General features: G+C 30.3%; 1 protein-coding gene across 3 annotated transcripts; it reads right to left on the reverse strand.

The window, feature by feature from the left end:
* Positions 1–5,598: 5,598 nt before the first annotated feature.
* LOC123215049 (probable WRKY transcription factor 57) lies at positions 5,599–10,939 on the reverse strand. Of its 3 annotated transcripts, none has more exons than XM_044635095.1 (4): positions 10,392–10,939; positions 8,490–8,636; positions 7,595–7,963; positions 5,599–5,879 (listed from the first exon to the last, which is right to left on the reverse strand). In XM_044635095.1, exons 1-3 carry the CDS (start codon positions 10,772–10,774, stop codon positions 7,609–7,611), a joined length of 885 nt encoding a protein of 294 aa, XP_044491030.1. In that variant the 5' UTR covers positions 10,775–10,939; the 3' UTR covers positions 5,599–5,879; positions 7,595–7,608. The 3 variants fall into 3 exon arrangements, with proteins under 3 accessions (XP_044491030.1, XP_044491029.1, XP_044491031.1); XM_044635094.1 differs by having other exon boundaries at positions 5,599–5,884; positions 10,392–10,934; XM_044635096.1 differs by having other exon boundaries at positions 5,599–5,884; positions 8,490–8,633; positions 10,392–10,927.
* Between the last annotated feature and the right edge of the window lie 1,490 nt (positions 10,940–12,429).

Below are 12,429 nucleotides of genomic sequence, written 5' to 3' on the forward strand. Positions count from 1 at the left end.
ACCTGTTCATCATAGTCACTATTAATAAAATTATGTACGTCTAATTTTAAATATTTAATTAAATATTTTGATTATATGTTAATATATAATTAGATAATTTGATTTTAAAAATAAAATAATCTTTAATCATATGTAATGATATATCATCTAAGATACCCAAATACCCAATTGGACACTTAACACTAGATGTACGTAACATTGCTCTTTCGCTATTTGAACTTTTTTTTTGGCCCAAGTTCTTTAGTTCAATCAAATTTCCCCTTCTGGATCTTAAAATTATGTACTTAAATTCCATGCCTTTCTAGGAATGAATTGGTAATCAGGTCAGTTTAATTTTGTTGCCTTATTTTTTATGTATTGTATACTTTGTGATTATGAAGATTAAATACCATAAATGTAGATATACAAAGTATAAACAAAATCTAAAATAAAAGGTAAATTAATTATTTAAATGTCATTAATTTTTTTTTTTAAATCCTATAAAAATAAATATCCAGTGAAACATGGACCTTGGATATTTAGACTTAAATTGTTAGTGCACATTTAGTATCATTAATTCCTTATAATTAAAAAAAAAAACTAAAATGTACCTATTTATCATCCTTATTTAAATATATATTTACAAATTAAAACTGATTAACAGATAATTATCCTTATCAATTTATTATTTTGAGTCTTTCGCACTCTAAAATTATGGTATAATGTCACATTCACACTCATTTCAGTTCTATTTCCTCTTTCAAGCTGTTTAAAATAATTTTTTTTAAAAATAAAATTGACTGATAATTGCATAAATTTGAATAAAACCCAGAAAATTGTATAAGTAATTTATTTATTAAAATGTATTGGAATTTTACTTATTTATATTAAAAACAAAAAAAAAATTCAAAGAAAGATTGTGGTAACGTTTTGGGCTTGAGATGTGAGAGTTTGAACGGCCATGGCCCAAAATTTAGAATTGGGCTTTTGATATGGGCTTAGTTTGATAGAGTAAGAAGGTTCAGCTAGCTTGATTGCCTCATTAAACTGATATGGGCTTTTCTTATGTTATTTTTTTCACGTGTGTTGCGTTATTGTAATGATCCATCATATAAAGTTGGATGCCTTTCATTTTACGGATTGAATTTGACATTTTTTCATTTTCAATTATTATTATTTTTTTTTTTACTTCTTCCTGAATGCTTGCCCTAGGTTGGATTTGAGTCAAATTAGATTTAAGTTTGAGTTTGAAAAGTCAAACTGGAGCTTAGACTCAAGCTTAACAAGTTTTCCTCAAACTAGTTTGAGTTTGTTTACAGAGGGAACTCATACTCGAGTTTGGCTATAGTTATGAATCATATTAAGCCAAAATCAATTAAAACAATATTATTTTGATATGTATTAATTAAAATAATATTATTTTAGTCAATTCGAATTCATTTTTTTAAGGCTTATGAGTTTAACTAATCGAATATCCACTAACTTGAGCTCAATAATAAAAATTTATAAAGTTTGAGTTCACCAAAAGTAAACTCATTTTAGAGTTATTTAAGTTAAGTTAACAAATGAACTCAAGCCAACAAATGAGCTTGAGCCAACTTGACTCAAATTCAACCTTACTCCTGTGTACAACTAACTTAACTAAATAATTATAAATTTATAATAAAACAAATATATATAATGTATCATCATATAATTGAGTGGTTTTAAATTAGAGATAAAATAATATCAAATCATATGATAACAAATAATTTATATGCTTAAAATATATATATATATATATATATATATATATATATATATAAATTTATTGATTTATAATCCTCTGCTAATAAATGTTCAAAAACAAATTATAACGTTGTTGATATCTCTCTTCCTTTATATGTTTTTTTTTTTAATTAATAATATTCTTATTTCTATGTTAAAAAATATGAAATTGGTGTTTAATTTTTTCTTCCTTTTTTATGATTAAACTATTTATCGTAAATAGATATGTAAAATATTGATAATGAAAACCTTATTCTCATTCCAAATTTTCTGTTACCTTTTTATAAAATTAGGTGTGCTATCCTAAAATCGGCCTAAATGGATGTTAAAAAACAGTGAAAAACACCTGTTTTTGTTTTAAAAATCACTAATCTCCTCAATTAGTATTAGTAATAAAGAATCGGAAAATTAATTAAAATAGACATATGGTATGCCGTTTATATCTTTTTAGGCCAACTTTTTTGTCTTTTTACTTTTATAAGTAATTGATATAATTTATACCAATTTTACTCCTAATGTAAAAAACAAAAAACGCTAAACCAAAATCAAAACAAAATACACGTAAAATTAATTACAGAAAACGCAAAGTACCCAAAAACGAAAATCTCAAACCAATCAACGACTATCATTGGAGTTGAAACCTCTAACAAGCAACAACACTTTAGAAAAAGATTTAGAGATAAGTTAAAGTTTTGATTATTTATGTTTGGTCGTTGTTTACATGATTTAAGTTTATGTCTATTTTTATCGAACGAATGATAAAACCTAGTTATTAATAGTTATGACTTATTTGTCCAAAAGTATAGCTGTCAACAAAGAGAAAACTTGGATGCAAAACGCGCAAATTTACAAGCAAACTATGTAAACCACGCAAACTACACAACCACATAATAGACACTTCACATATTATGCATAGTTTGCGTGATTTGCATAATTTGTGTGGGCTTGCAAGGTTTGTATGGTTTGCATGGATTTGCGTGGTTTGCATGATTTACACAGTTTACTTATAAATTTAAGCGTTTTGTGCCTAGGTTTTCTCTCCATCAACGACTATATTTTTAGACAAATAAGTCATAACTATTAACGGTCAGGTTTTACCGTCAGTTCGATAAAAATATATATAAACTCAAATCATATAAACGACGATCGTAAATAACAAAAACTCTAACTTACTTTCGAATTTATTCATGAAGTGTTGTTACTTATAAGAGATTCCGGCTCCAAGGACAGTTATCAGTTGATTTGAAATTTCTATTTTTGATTATCTTATATTTTTTATATTTGGTTTTATGTGTATTTTATTTTAATTTTAATTTAGAGTTTTTTATTTTTTATATTAAAAAGTAAAATAGATACAAATTATATCAGTTGCTTTTAAAAGTGAAGGGTAAAAAAATTGTCCTAAAAAGGATAAACGGCAAAAAAATCACTATTTTAATTAATTTCCTAAAAAATCTTTATTTGGGTAAAGAACTTAATCTTAATATTTGGTGGTGAACGTAACGGCTAACGGCCTAACTGTCAGGCGAGGAATTGGCGATTAAAACACCCGAAGAAAGCGGCGAAAAGCTGCCCTTACCAGAGATGACGGTGGTGGTAAAGCAGGTTGAGAAGAAAATGACACGTGTACGATAGGTTAAAGGAACAACATCACATGGTTGAAAGAGTAGGGGCATCATTATGTTCACGCGCGCCCATTAATTTTGACAATGACGTTCTCTTTGACTCTCTCTCATCTTTTGTACTTGTCAAATTACTATGCTGTATACTACACACCACCTCTTTTTTTTATTTAAAAAAATAATAATAAATTAGATTGTGCTATTTATTTGTTATTTTTAAAATATTTTTTCTTTTATTAGATTATTTTTAAGATTTATACTAAAAATAATATTTAGCAACGCTACTAACTAATTCAATCACTTAAGATTCTTCTATGGATGATTAGGATATAATATTTTATTGAATTTTGAGATTAATAGAAATTAAAAATATTTTTTTTAACTTTCATTCTGATAGTAAATTTTATCAATTTTTAAGATGAACATAGTTAAATAATAAAAATATTCTTATTAATTTCAATATTATTAAATTTAAATATCACTTTGTCTTTAAAACTTTATATTTATATTCATGATTTACATAAAATTTAAGATTAATAATAATGAAAATAAGTTATAAATTTCATTGACGAACTAGTGAAATCTAATTCCGGCTAAACCCAACTCAAAATATTGTGACTTGGCAAGAATAACATTTGGTTGGTATGCTATTTTAGTTTAATAGCAACGAGATGGTGTAATTCTAATTGTAAATCATACTATTTTAGTATGAGTTCAATTGAATCACACCAAAACGGTACTAACATGGTTGGAATCTTATCATTTTGATGTAATTCAATTGAATCACACAAGATACCACAATTCAATTGAAGTCTCCTGTGATTCATCTTAGATAATATTAGAACTAATACAAATTTAACATTAATAGATGTGATTATTAGTTTGAAATTGATCATAAGTAGGATTAAGGATTTCATTTTGTTAATTAAAGATAAAAATCGAAGTGATAAATTTTTTAATTGATTAAGGAAAATGTATTTTGTTTGCATTTTAAAAATTTAGGTGGCATTCATTTTTAAGTTTCATTAAAAAAAATTGTTTTTTTATAGTTAAAATTAACATTTAAAATTTTAACTAAACAAGAAAAAAAATATCATTTTTAAAGAGTAAAGACCGGAAAGTGTAATTTAAAAGAAAAAAACACGGTGGCAAATAGTCGTTCTATTCAATCTTAGTGGAAACATATTGGATATTTGTTAATTTTGTTTGAAGAGAAACGCTATTTGAGAGAGAGAATAAAGATGACAATTTTAATTTTAATTTAAGTCTTAGACCATCTTTGACTTTGATGGGGAGAGTATTTTTTAATAAAAACAAGAAATGAGAAGGGAAAAGGGAAGGTCACAAGGATGGGGACAAAAAATCTCATAATTGGGGACGAGATTATATGTGTCTTCTCATTGCCTTGTTCTCGTCGTCATTTTCGTCCCTATCTTTACCCCTTTATATTAATATCATTATTTAAAATACTAACATATCTTTATAATTTTATATTATTTATGTTTTTAAATTTATTTATATTTTTATTGTGTATATTAAAATAATTAATATATGATATTTATGATATTTGAATTATTAAATTAATTTTAATTTTAATTATTTATTATTTAATATATTTATATTGTATTTATGAGATATAAGGTGAGAATTTTTTATGGGATAAAGAAAAACATTTTTTTTATAAAAATGAGATAAAAATTTTTTATTATCCTTATAATAAGAGGAAAAATTGATATCCTCAATGAAAATAAAGGCAGGATATCAATCTCCCTTTTATCCCTCCTAGTTGTTATCCCCGAGAAAGAAACTGTTACATTGGTAAAAAAAAAAAAAGGAACAGTGAATATTTAATTGATTTATATAACGAGGAAAAAAAAGTGACAGAGTCATGAAGTGAGAGAGGGATAACGTAACCCTAAAGAAAAGGTTAAAGTAAGGTGAAAAGAAAAGCAACAATGTCCGGACCGAAGGAAAAAAAAAAAAAGTTTAACAGAGAGGTGGAAAAGTAATGTCGGATGACTACATCTCCTCCTCAAGCAACATTGAAATCCACGCAACATTTCTATTGTTTTATTCATTTCCTATCTATCACCTCTTCACGTATGAAACAAAACCACCAACATCTCTCACTCCCTCTCTCTCTCTCCCATCCTCCAAAAACCAACCAAAAAGGCACTATATCTAGGATCTGGTTTCCCTTCAAATGGAATTGAAAATAAGTATCAAGAAGAATAACAAAGTTAGCAGTAATCTTCCAATAATCTGGGATGCTACAATTTAATTAATCTGCCTACACCAATTCAGTTACAGCTTTCCAAAGCAATCATCATTTTTTATACATATATATATGTGTATATATTATCATCAAATAACATGACTCTCCCTTCCCTTTTCAGAGACCTACCTCCAGACTAAACTGCAGGAGGGTTTCAAGTTTCAAAATCGATAGCAACATGGGCATGGTCCTACTAATAAGGTAAGATATATCATTTTCCTGTCTACCACTCATCCCTGCACTGCACATGCACAAGCATCATCAATTTAAGAAGAATCGCTTTCTTCTCAGAAACACTGTATATTAATATCAAACTACTAATTATAAACAAGATATATTTATAAACATTATTATGAATAAAATATTTGCAAAAAGAAAAGAGAGACAGCCAGCATCTCAAACATATTCACCAAGGCATATATAAATGTCAGATTCGTCACCACACCTCATCTTTGTTCCAAATAGATGGCCTGTGGCTTGCACTTTGGAACCAGATATTTCTTTCTTTTTAACTTCAACTTTTTCTTTATTAATTAAATGCTGTGTATCAGTTTCACGATTATGAACAGAAACTCTTTATCAAGCCTGCCTTTGTGATGATATTTCTTTCTGTTTTTATGGTTAGGCATGTTAACGTATCACATACTCAGAGGACGTACCTTAAAGAGAACTGAATTAATAGAGACTTTAGAGTTTGACAGATGTTAAAATCATCCAAAGGTGTAGCTTTCTCATTTTAAACAAGTTTAAAAATATTCATATGAGCTTTTTCTAAAAAGAAAGAAAGAAAAAGAACACTTTAATGAGAAAACAAGCATGATCGCAAAGTAGTAATTTGCTTTAAAGCATCAAATCTAGTCAGTTTCTTGATAGTTCAAGTGTTGTGACCCAATTTTATCATTGAAGAGAATAGGGAACTAGGAATATGTAGGCAGAATTTATGTTAAAATACTAGAGTTGTCTCTTTATAAAAATTTTACCCAACCCAAAATAAAGGACAAGGTACCAACCACAAACAAGCAATGAAAACCTTTCAAAGAGAACGACCCAATGAAAATTTCAAATGTTGCACAAATAATTGATGTAGATCCCACTTTAGGTCTGGGAGAAGCTATGAATCACAACATAAAAATGATATTTTAAAATAAACTTTATTAGCGCATCTTTTTTCTTATGGGAGAGGACTTCTAATACGTCATTTGAAGGAATTCCAGTGGCTATTAGTCTTTCATAAAGTTAGCTGCCCATCACAATCTTCTCTAAAAAGCTAGTGGAAACTTGATGAACATGATATAGTCGGCAAAATGAGTCCACATGTCAAGTGCCAAATCCAAAGCAACAGTAACCGGATAAGTTTAGAGCGAATGAGAACAAGAAGTTGTTGGCAATGATGTTTTGCTACTGGGAAACAATTTAGTAGGCGAAGAACATCACAAGCAAGAGATTGCCCTACCACATATAAGCAAGTATAATCGTTCTAAGATGTCTATTGACTAATGTTTTGGATAATATCCATATTTCGTGCGGGTGCAAATGTGGTTATATGTCAAAGGCCTTCTACAATCTGAAATTCAAAACACCAAGTTCCATGACTTTCAATTGAAATTTTGTGACCACTGACCGCTAAGAGATATAAAAGTAACCTAGAGATCGAACTCAATCGAGTAATATTTAATAGGTAAGTTCCAAGTCTATCACTTTTTAAATTGTCGAATCTGCACAGTTCCCATAAGTGCTTTACAAGGGAAATTTCTGACATCTCTAGTCACCTATGAGTAACCAAAATTTACAGATTTTAAGTGACAAGGCCTAAGGGTTGACTTCACTCTATGAATGATGTTAAGAGAATTAATATTCTTAATTTCAGTATTGGGTTGATTTCAAGGGAATTCTAGACATTCTGACATGCACACTTTAACAATTCAACTTCAGTAAGTGAAGTAAAGCGTACCATTGTTTTCTGTATCATCTATTACGCATTCCCGGAGGCACAATATCCCCAAGTAGTCCTTCATCAGTGGGCAGCTGTGGGGTTTGGTCTGGCAAGGCAGGCTGTTCTCTCTCTTCATATTGATGAGACTGTACACTACTGGGACTTTCCTGTGGCATCTGAACTGCCGGATAATAGTAAGGTGAGAATGTAGGATGCAAATGGGCAGCAAAGCCAGCTTCATGATTAATGACTCCACCACGAGGGAATCCAACGGTGTGATGACAGTGTTGACCTTCATAAGTTGTAATTACAATACTGATATCTTCGGAGGACCGTTCCACCCTCTTCTTCACAGTACATTTGCTATTTGTACAACGATAGTAGCTCCTATGACATCGAGTAAAGATCGCGCAGTTATTTCAGTTTATGTACACAGCTCAATTAACATAAGATCACCTTCTTTTTTCAGCTATTTTTTTAATATAAAGATCTAAAACAAAGATGGAAAATTCGGGACTTCAACTAACTGGGATGGCTAAAACTTTGAGCCACATAATTTGTCGAAATAAAAAATCATCCAAACTACTCTCATCTGAATAGTTTCATAAAAGGCTAAAACATTGAAAATACTATCCTACAGAAAATAATAAATTCATTTTCAAAATTAGATATTATTGTTTCGAAAAGAAAATTTTGAATTCGTGATGTTAAAGAAAATGAACTTAGGAAAAAAGTCAGCCACTATATTCTACAAAGGGGCAGAGGATATGAAGCAAATGTGTTATACAATCACTTATTGTGATTCGAATCGCAACATTGCACCTATAAAATTTAACACGGAAGATTGAAGATTTGGATTAAATTTAAAACACGAAAATATTGGTTCCTTTTGAAAAGGAAGCTAACAACAGACCTGGGGAATGGACTATTTTTAACAGCTTTCTGTCCATACTTTCTCCATCTATAGCCATCTTCCAGATGATCCACCTCACTCTTAGTCATAAATGCGAAACGTGGCTGCCGAATTCGCTTTTGTCCTTTCTTTCTCACCTTATTCCTGCTAAAAAAATTACCATTATTATGAAATAACAACGAAATAAAAAATGTCAAAGAAAATTATTAAGACATGAATCTCCTACAAAAGAAATACCCTAATGGCATTTGCAACTACATAAAATTATCATAGGATATGTATAAACGTATTGCTTTCGTGGAATAACTCAATGTACCCAGTGAAGAATGTAGATATTTACATGAAGAGAGGTGTTTCCTTTTGGTGACTATCCTCTTTCAAACTAAAAAATTGCTGAGAAATAGTTTATATGTTGTCTCAAGGAATGAAAATTTTGTCAAAAACTGATATACAATGTAAATGAAGAGCATAAATTAAAGTGAAATGTTAAAGGTTCAGCTTCACAGACGTGATAATACTTAAAAATCAAAACAAAAAAGGGAAAAGAAAAAGGAACACATAAAGGGAAACCAGTATTTAATGAGTCGGAAGTTAGTTAAAAGGTCAACAACAAGTGTACGCATGTAGCTATCTAGCGCTACTATTCCCTAGAACCATGAAGATTTTCCCACTATTCTGCCGCAACCAGAATGCAAAAGAGGAAAGTAAATCCCTCTATCATAAATTTAAAAGAACGAAATCCATGAAAGTTTTTCAGGCTAGGGTTGATATTGCAACTGGTAACTGCAGAAATTTAAACAATAATAAAAGCACTTACAACGAAGGCTAGCTATAAGCACTCTTCATGCTTGCCCACTGAACAAAATGACATCATTGTACCATAAATTTTGTATTTAAAATGAATGCTTTATGCAGTATGCATACATGGCATGAAACTGTTTATCCTTCCGCTGCCGATGTTATCGTTACAAGCAATATACAAACTAATACATAGCAGCATTTATAGTTTTTCTTCTTCAGTCCAAACAAGGAAAAACAAATATAAAATTATATAAGCCTATGGTGATTGGAACAAATTACCAGGAAACAACTTCACAACTGTGAGATCAGAAAAGTGAAAATAGATAAAGAAACCAAGTTCTAAGTTCAGAATTTTACAAATAAATGACTGACTATATATAAAAAAATGAAGTAACTGTGAAAACCCATTAAGAGAAGCATTATGTCATACGAATCACAGACATATATTACCTTTCACTAGATTAGATAAACAAAGCAAGGGAAAATATCTGAGGACGGGGTTGAATGAAGAACAAGAGAAACACACTTCAAAACAAGCATCTCATAAATAAAAACTATATAAAGAGATTCTCTCTAAATTAGACCATCACCACTCTCTAGTAGCAGTATCTAGAATTAACATTTCTGAAATATATGTCCCTTTTCTGAATGGATTTAAGTAATAAATATATAGATTTAGACCCGAAAATTATTCCCCAAAAGCCGAAAAAAAATAAAAGTTAAGAGCACGTCATTCGTGCCGCAATAACGGCCGGTGCTCATGGAGTTAACAAAAGAAGGCACTTTCAATTAATGAAAATTCTCTTCACCAGACCAGCCCCCCCGACCCAACAACACATTCGACAAAATTACAAAACTGGCCTCTCAGCTAACAAATCCCAACTTGCACGAACACACATTTTTGACAGTTTCTATAACTGTACGAACATAGCTCTCACTGCAAGATAAAATGAATTGGTTACAATTCAATGGATTTGATAGTTTGTTTGATTCTTTTTTTGTTATTTTTTTTTTGAAAATAAAATTTTTAATTTTTTTCACCGTTGAAAAGAAAATTTAATTACGAAATTAGTCATTTCATTTCATTCATATCCCACTCACGGTATCTCAGGCGGTTTAACGCCGGAGGCCGTAGACTTCTCCGTCTTCGGATCCTCGCTGGAGCTCGATGACACAGACGGATTGGACGTCGACACGTCAGCAGACGGTACCGAAATGACCGGACCAGCATGTAAGTCGACGCTACTAGCAGTCTGCGGCAAAGCATAATCGACGTCGTTCCCCAAGAAATCGGATCTCTCATCGGCGAAGGAGCGTGAACTGTCAGGATGAAAATTCCAGCCAAATTCAGTGAGAATAGAAGAGTCTCTATCGCCGTTAAGCAAGTAATTTACACTGTCCGAGTCAGGCTCAGCGAGTGTCCAGCTCGAGTCGCTACTGAAAACGGGCGTGCCACCTGGATCCGATTTCTGATTATCATCCATTATAAGCAGAGATCGGGTGGTGGTAAAAAACGAGTGAAGATGGAAAGACAAAAAGCAACAACAATAATAAAGTGGTTATTTTGGAAAAAGAGAGAGAGCCTGAGTGAGTGAGTGAGTGTGTGTGTGTGTGTGTGTGTTAGGGTTTTGGGGTTGTGTCCTGTTGTGTTGGTGAGGACGCGTAGTTTTTCAAGCTTTTTTTTTTTTTTTTTGGGGGGTTTATTTTTTAATTTAATTGAATTTGTTTTTGTTGTCGCGTCAAATACAGGGAGAGTGAGAAAGGAATAGAAAAGAGATAAGTTAGAAAAATCGCCGTCAACCGCAACAGTACGGGAGGTTAGATGGGTCCCACACGCATGAATAAATACTGGTGTAATAGAGAGATACTTTCCGACAAGGGCGACGAGAGCACCTTGTTTTCTTGCACAAGCCTACTCCTAATTTCACTTTCGCCAAAAATTATAATTATTAAATTAGTTTTATTATAATTAAATAATGAGGACATCATATAATAATAATAATAATAATAATAATAATAATTACAAAATAAATTTGGCCATTATCCAATACTACGGCAACCTCAATCGATTATCAATGTCCCATATTTTTTTTTTTTCATTTGAGAAGAAAACATTAACATATGACGATCTGCGTAGATGTGGATTGTATTCCTGTGAGTGATATCATTATGTCTATGTAAACGGTGTGATGTTGAATGCATTTTTATCACCTTATTAATAACCAAATCATTATTGTTGAATGTATCAAAAGTGAATATGTAAAATGTGTACATCATTCAATTACATATTGCCCTACTATTTTTTTTTTAAATACCCATAGACTCCATTAGTATTCGTTGGTGGATAAATCCCAAATATAGTGAATGAACCTATAATCATTGTATCAAATAAGTCAAAATTTCACAAACATAATAAAAGCTTGAATTTAGACCTTCACTTTAAAAGTTCTAATACTCTATTAGTTTTACTAAGATAACATGGGACTTCGCTTATATTTGTTAGACAGGTAAACCTAAACACAAGTTAAGTCAAGGTTTCACAAATATGACAGAGGCTGGAACCTAGGCATTTACCAAGAAAATTCTAATATTTCACCAGTTTTACTAATCATTGGGATCACATATTGCTATTTTAGTTTGTATAAATAAGTTAGTAAAATTTGTTTGTGCAAATAATACTATTCTTATTGCTACATATATTTAACAATCAATAAAATTATGTATACTCAATTTTAATGATTTTAAATTAAGAAAATATCATTTAGATATCTACTTAGATATCAAAATTTAGGTATATATATATATAGAGCATTGTTCATTTAACAATAGAATACTTATATTTAAAAATTATATAAATTCAACTACTCCCATTTAAGAAGAGTTAACATTCATTGAATGGAGCTATAAAATTGCATTGTATAGTGTCACTAAAACTATGGTGATGAGAGTGGGCGTGAAGATGGTGGGTTCACCATACATTATGCTGCTTACCGAATACAGAAAGAAAGGTTTGTGAGAGAAACAATTGTGAACATCAATTTTTGTTCATAATTTTGTGGAGCATGATGGAGACTACTTGCCTTTAGGAAAAAAAAAATAATAATAATAATATTACATAATTTGTGTATAGGATAAATAA

Source organism: Mangifera indica, chromosome 4 (genome assembly GCF_011075055.1).
Source record: "Mangifera indica cultivar Alphonso chromosome 4, CATAS_Mindica_2.1, whole genome shotgun sequence".
Lineage (NCBI taxonomy): Eukaryota > Viridiplantae > Streptophyta > Magnoliopsida > Sapindales > Anacardiaceae > Mangifera > Mangifera indica.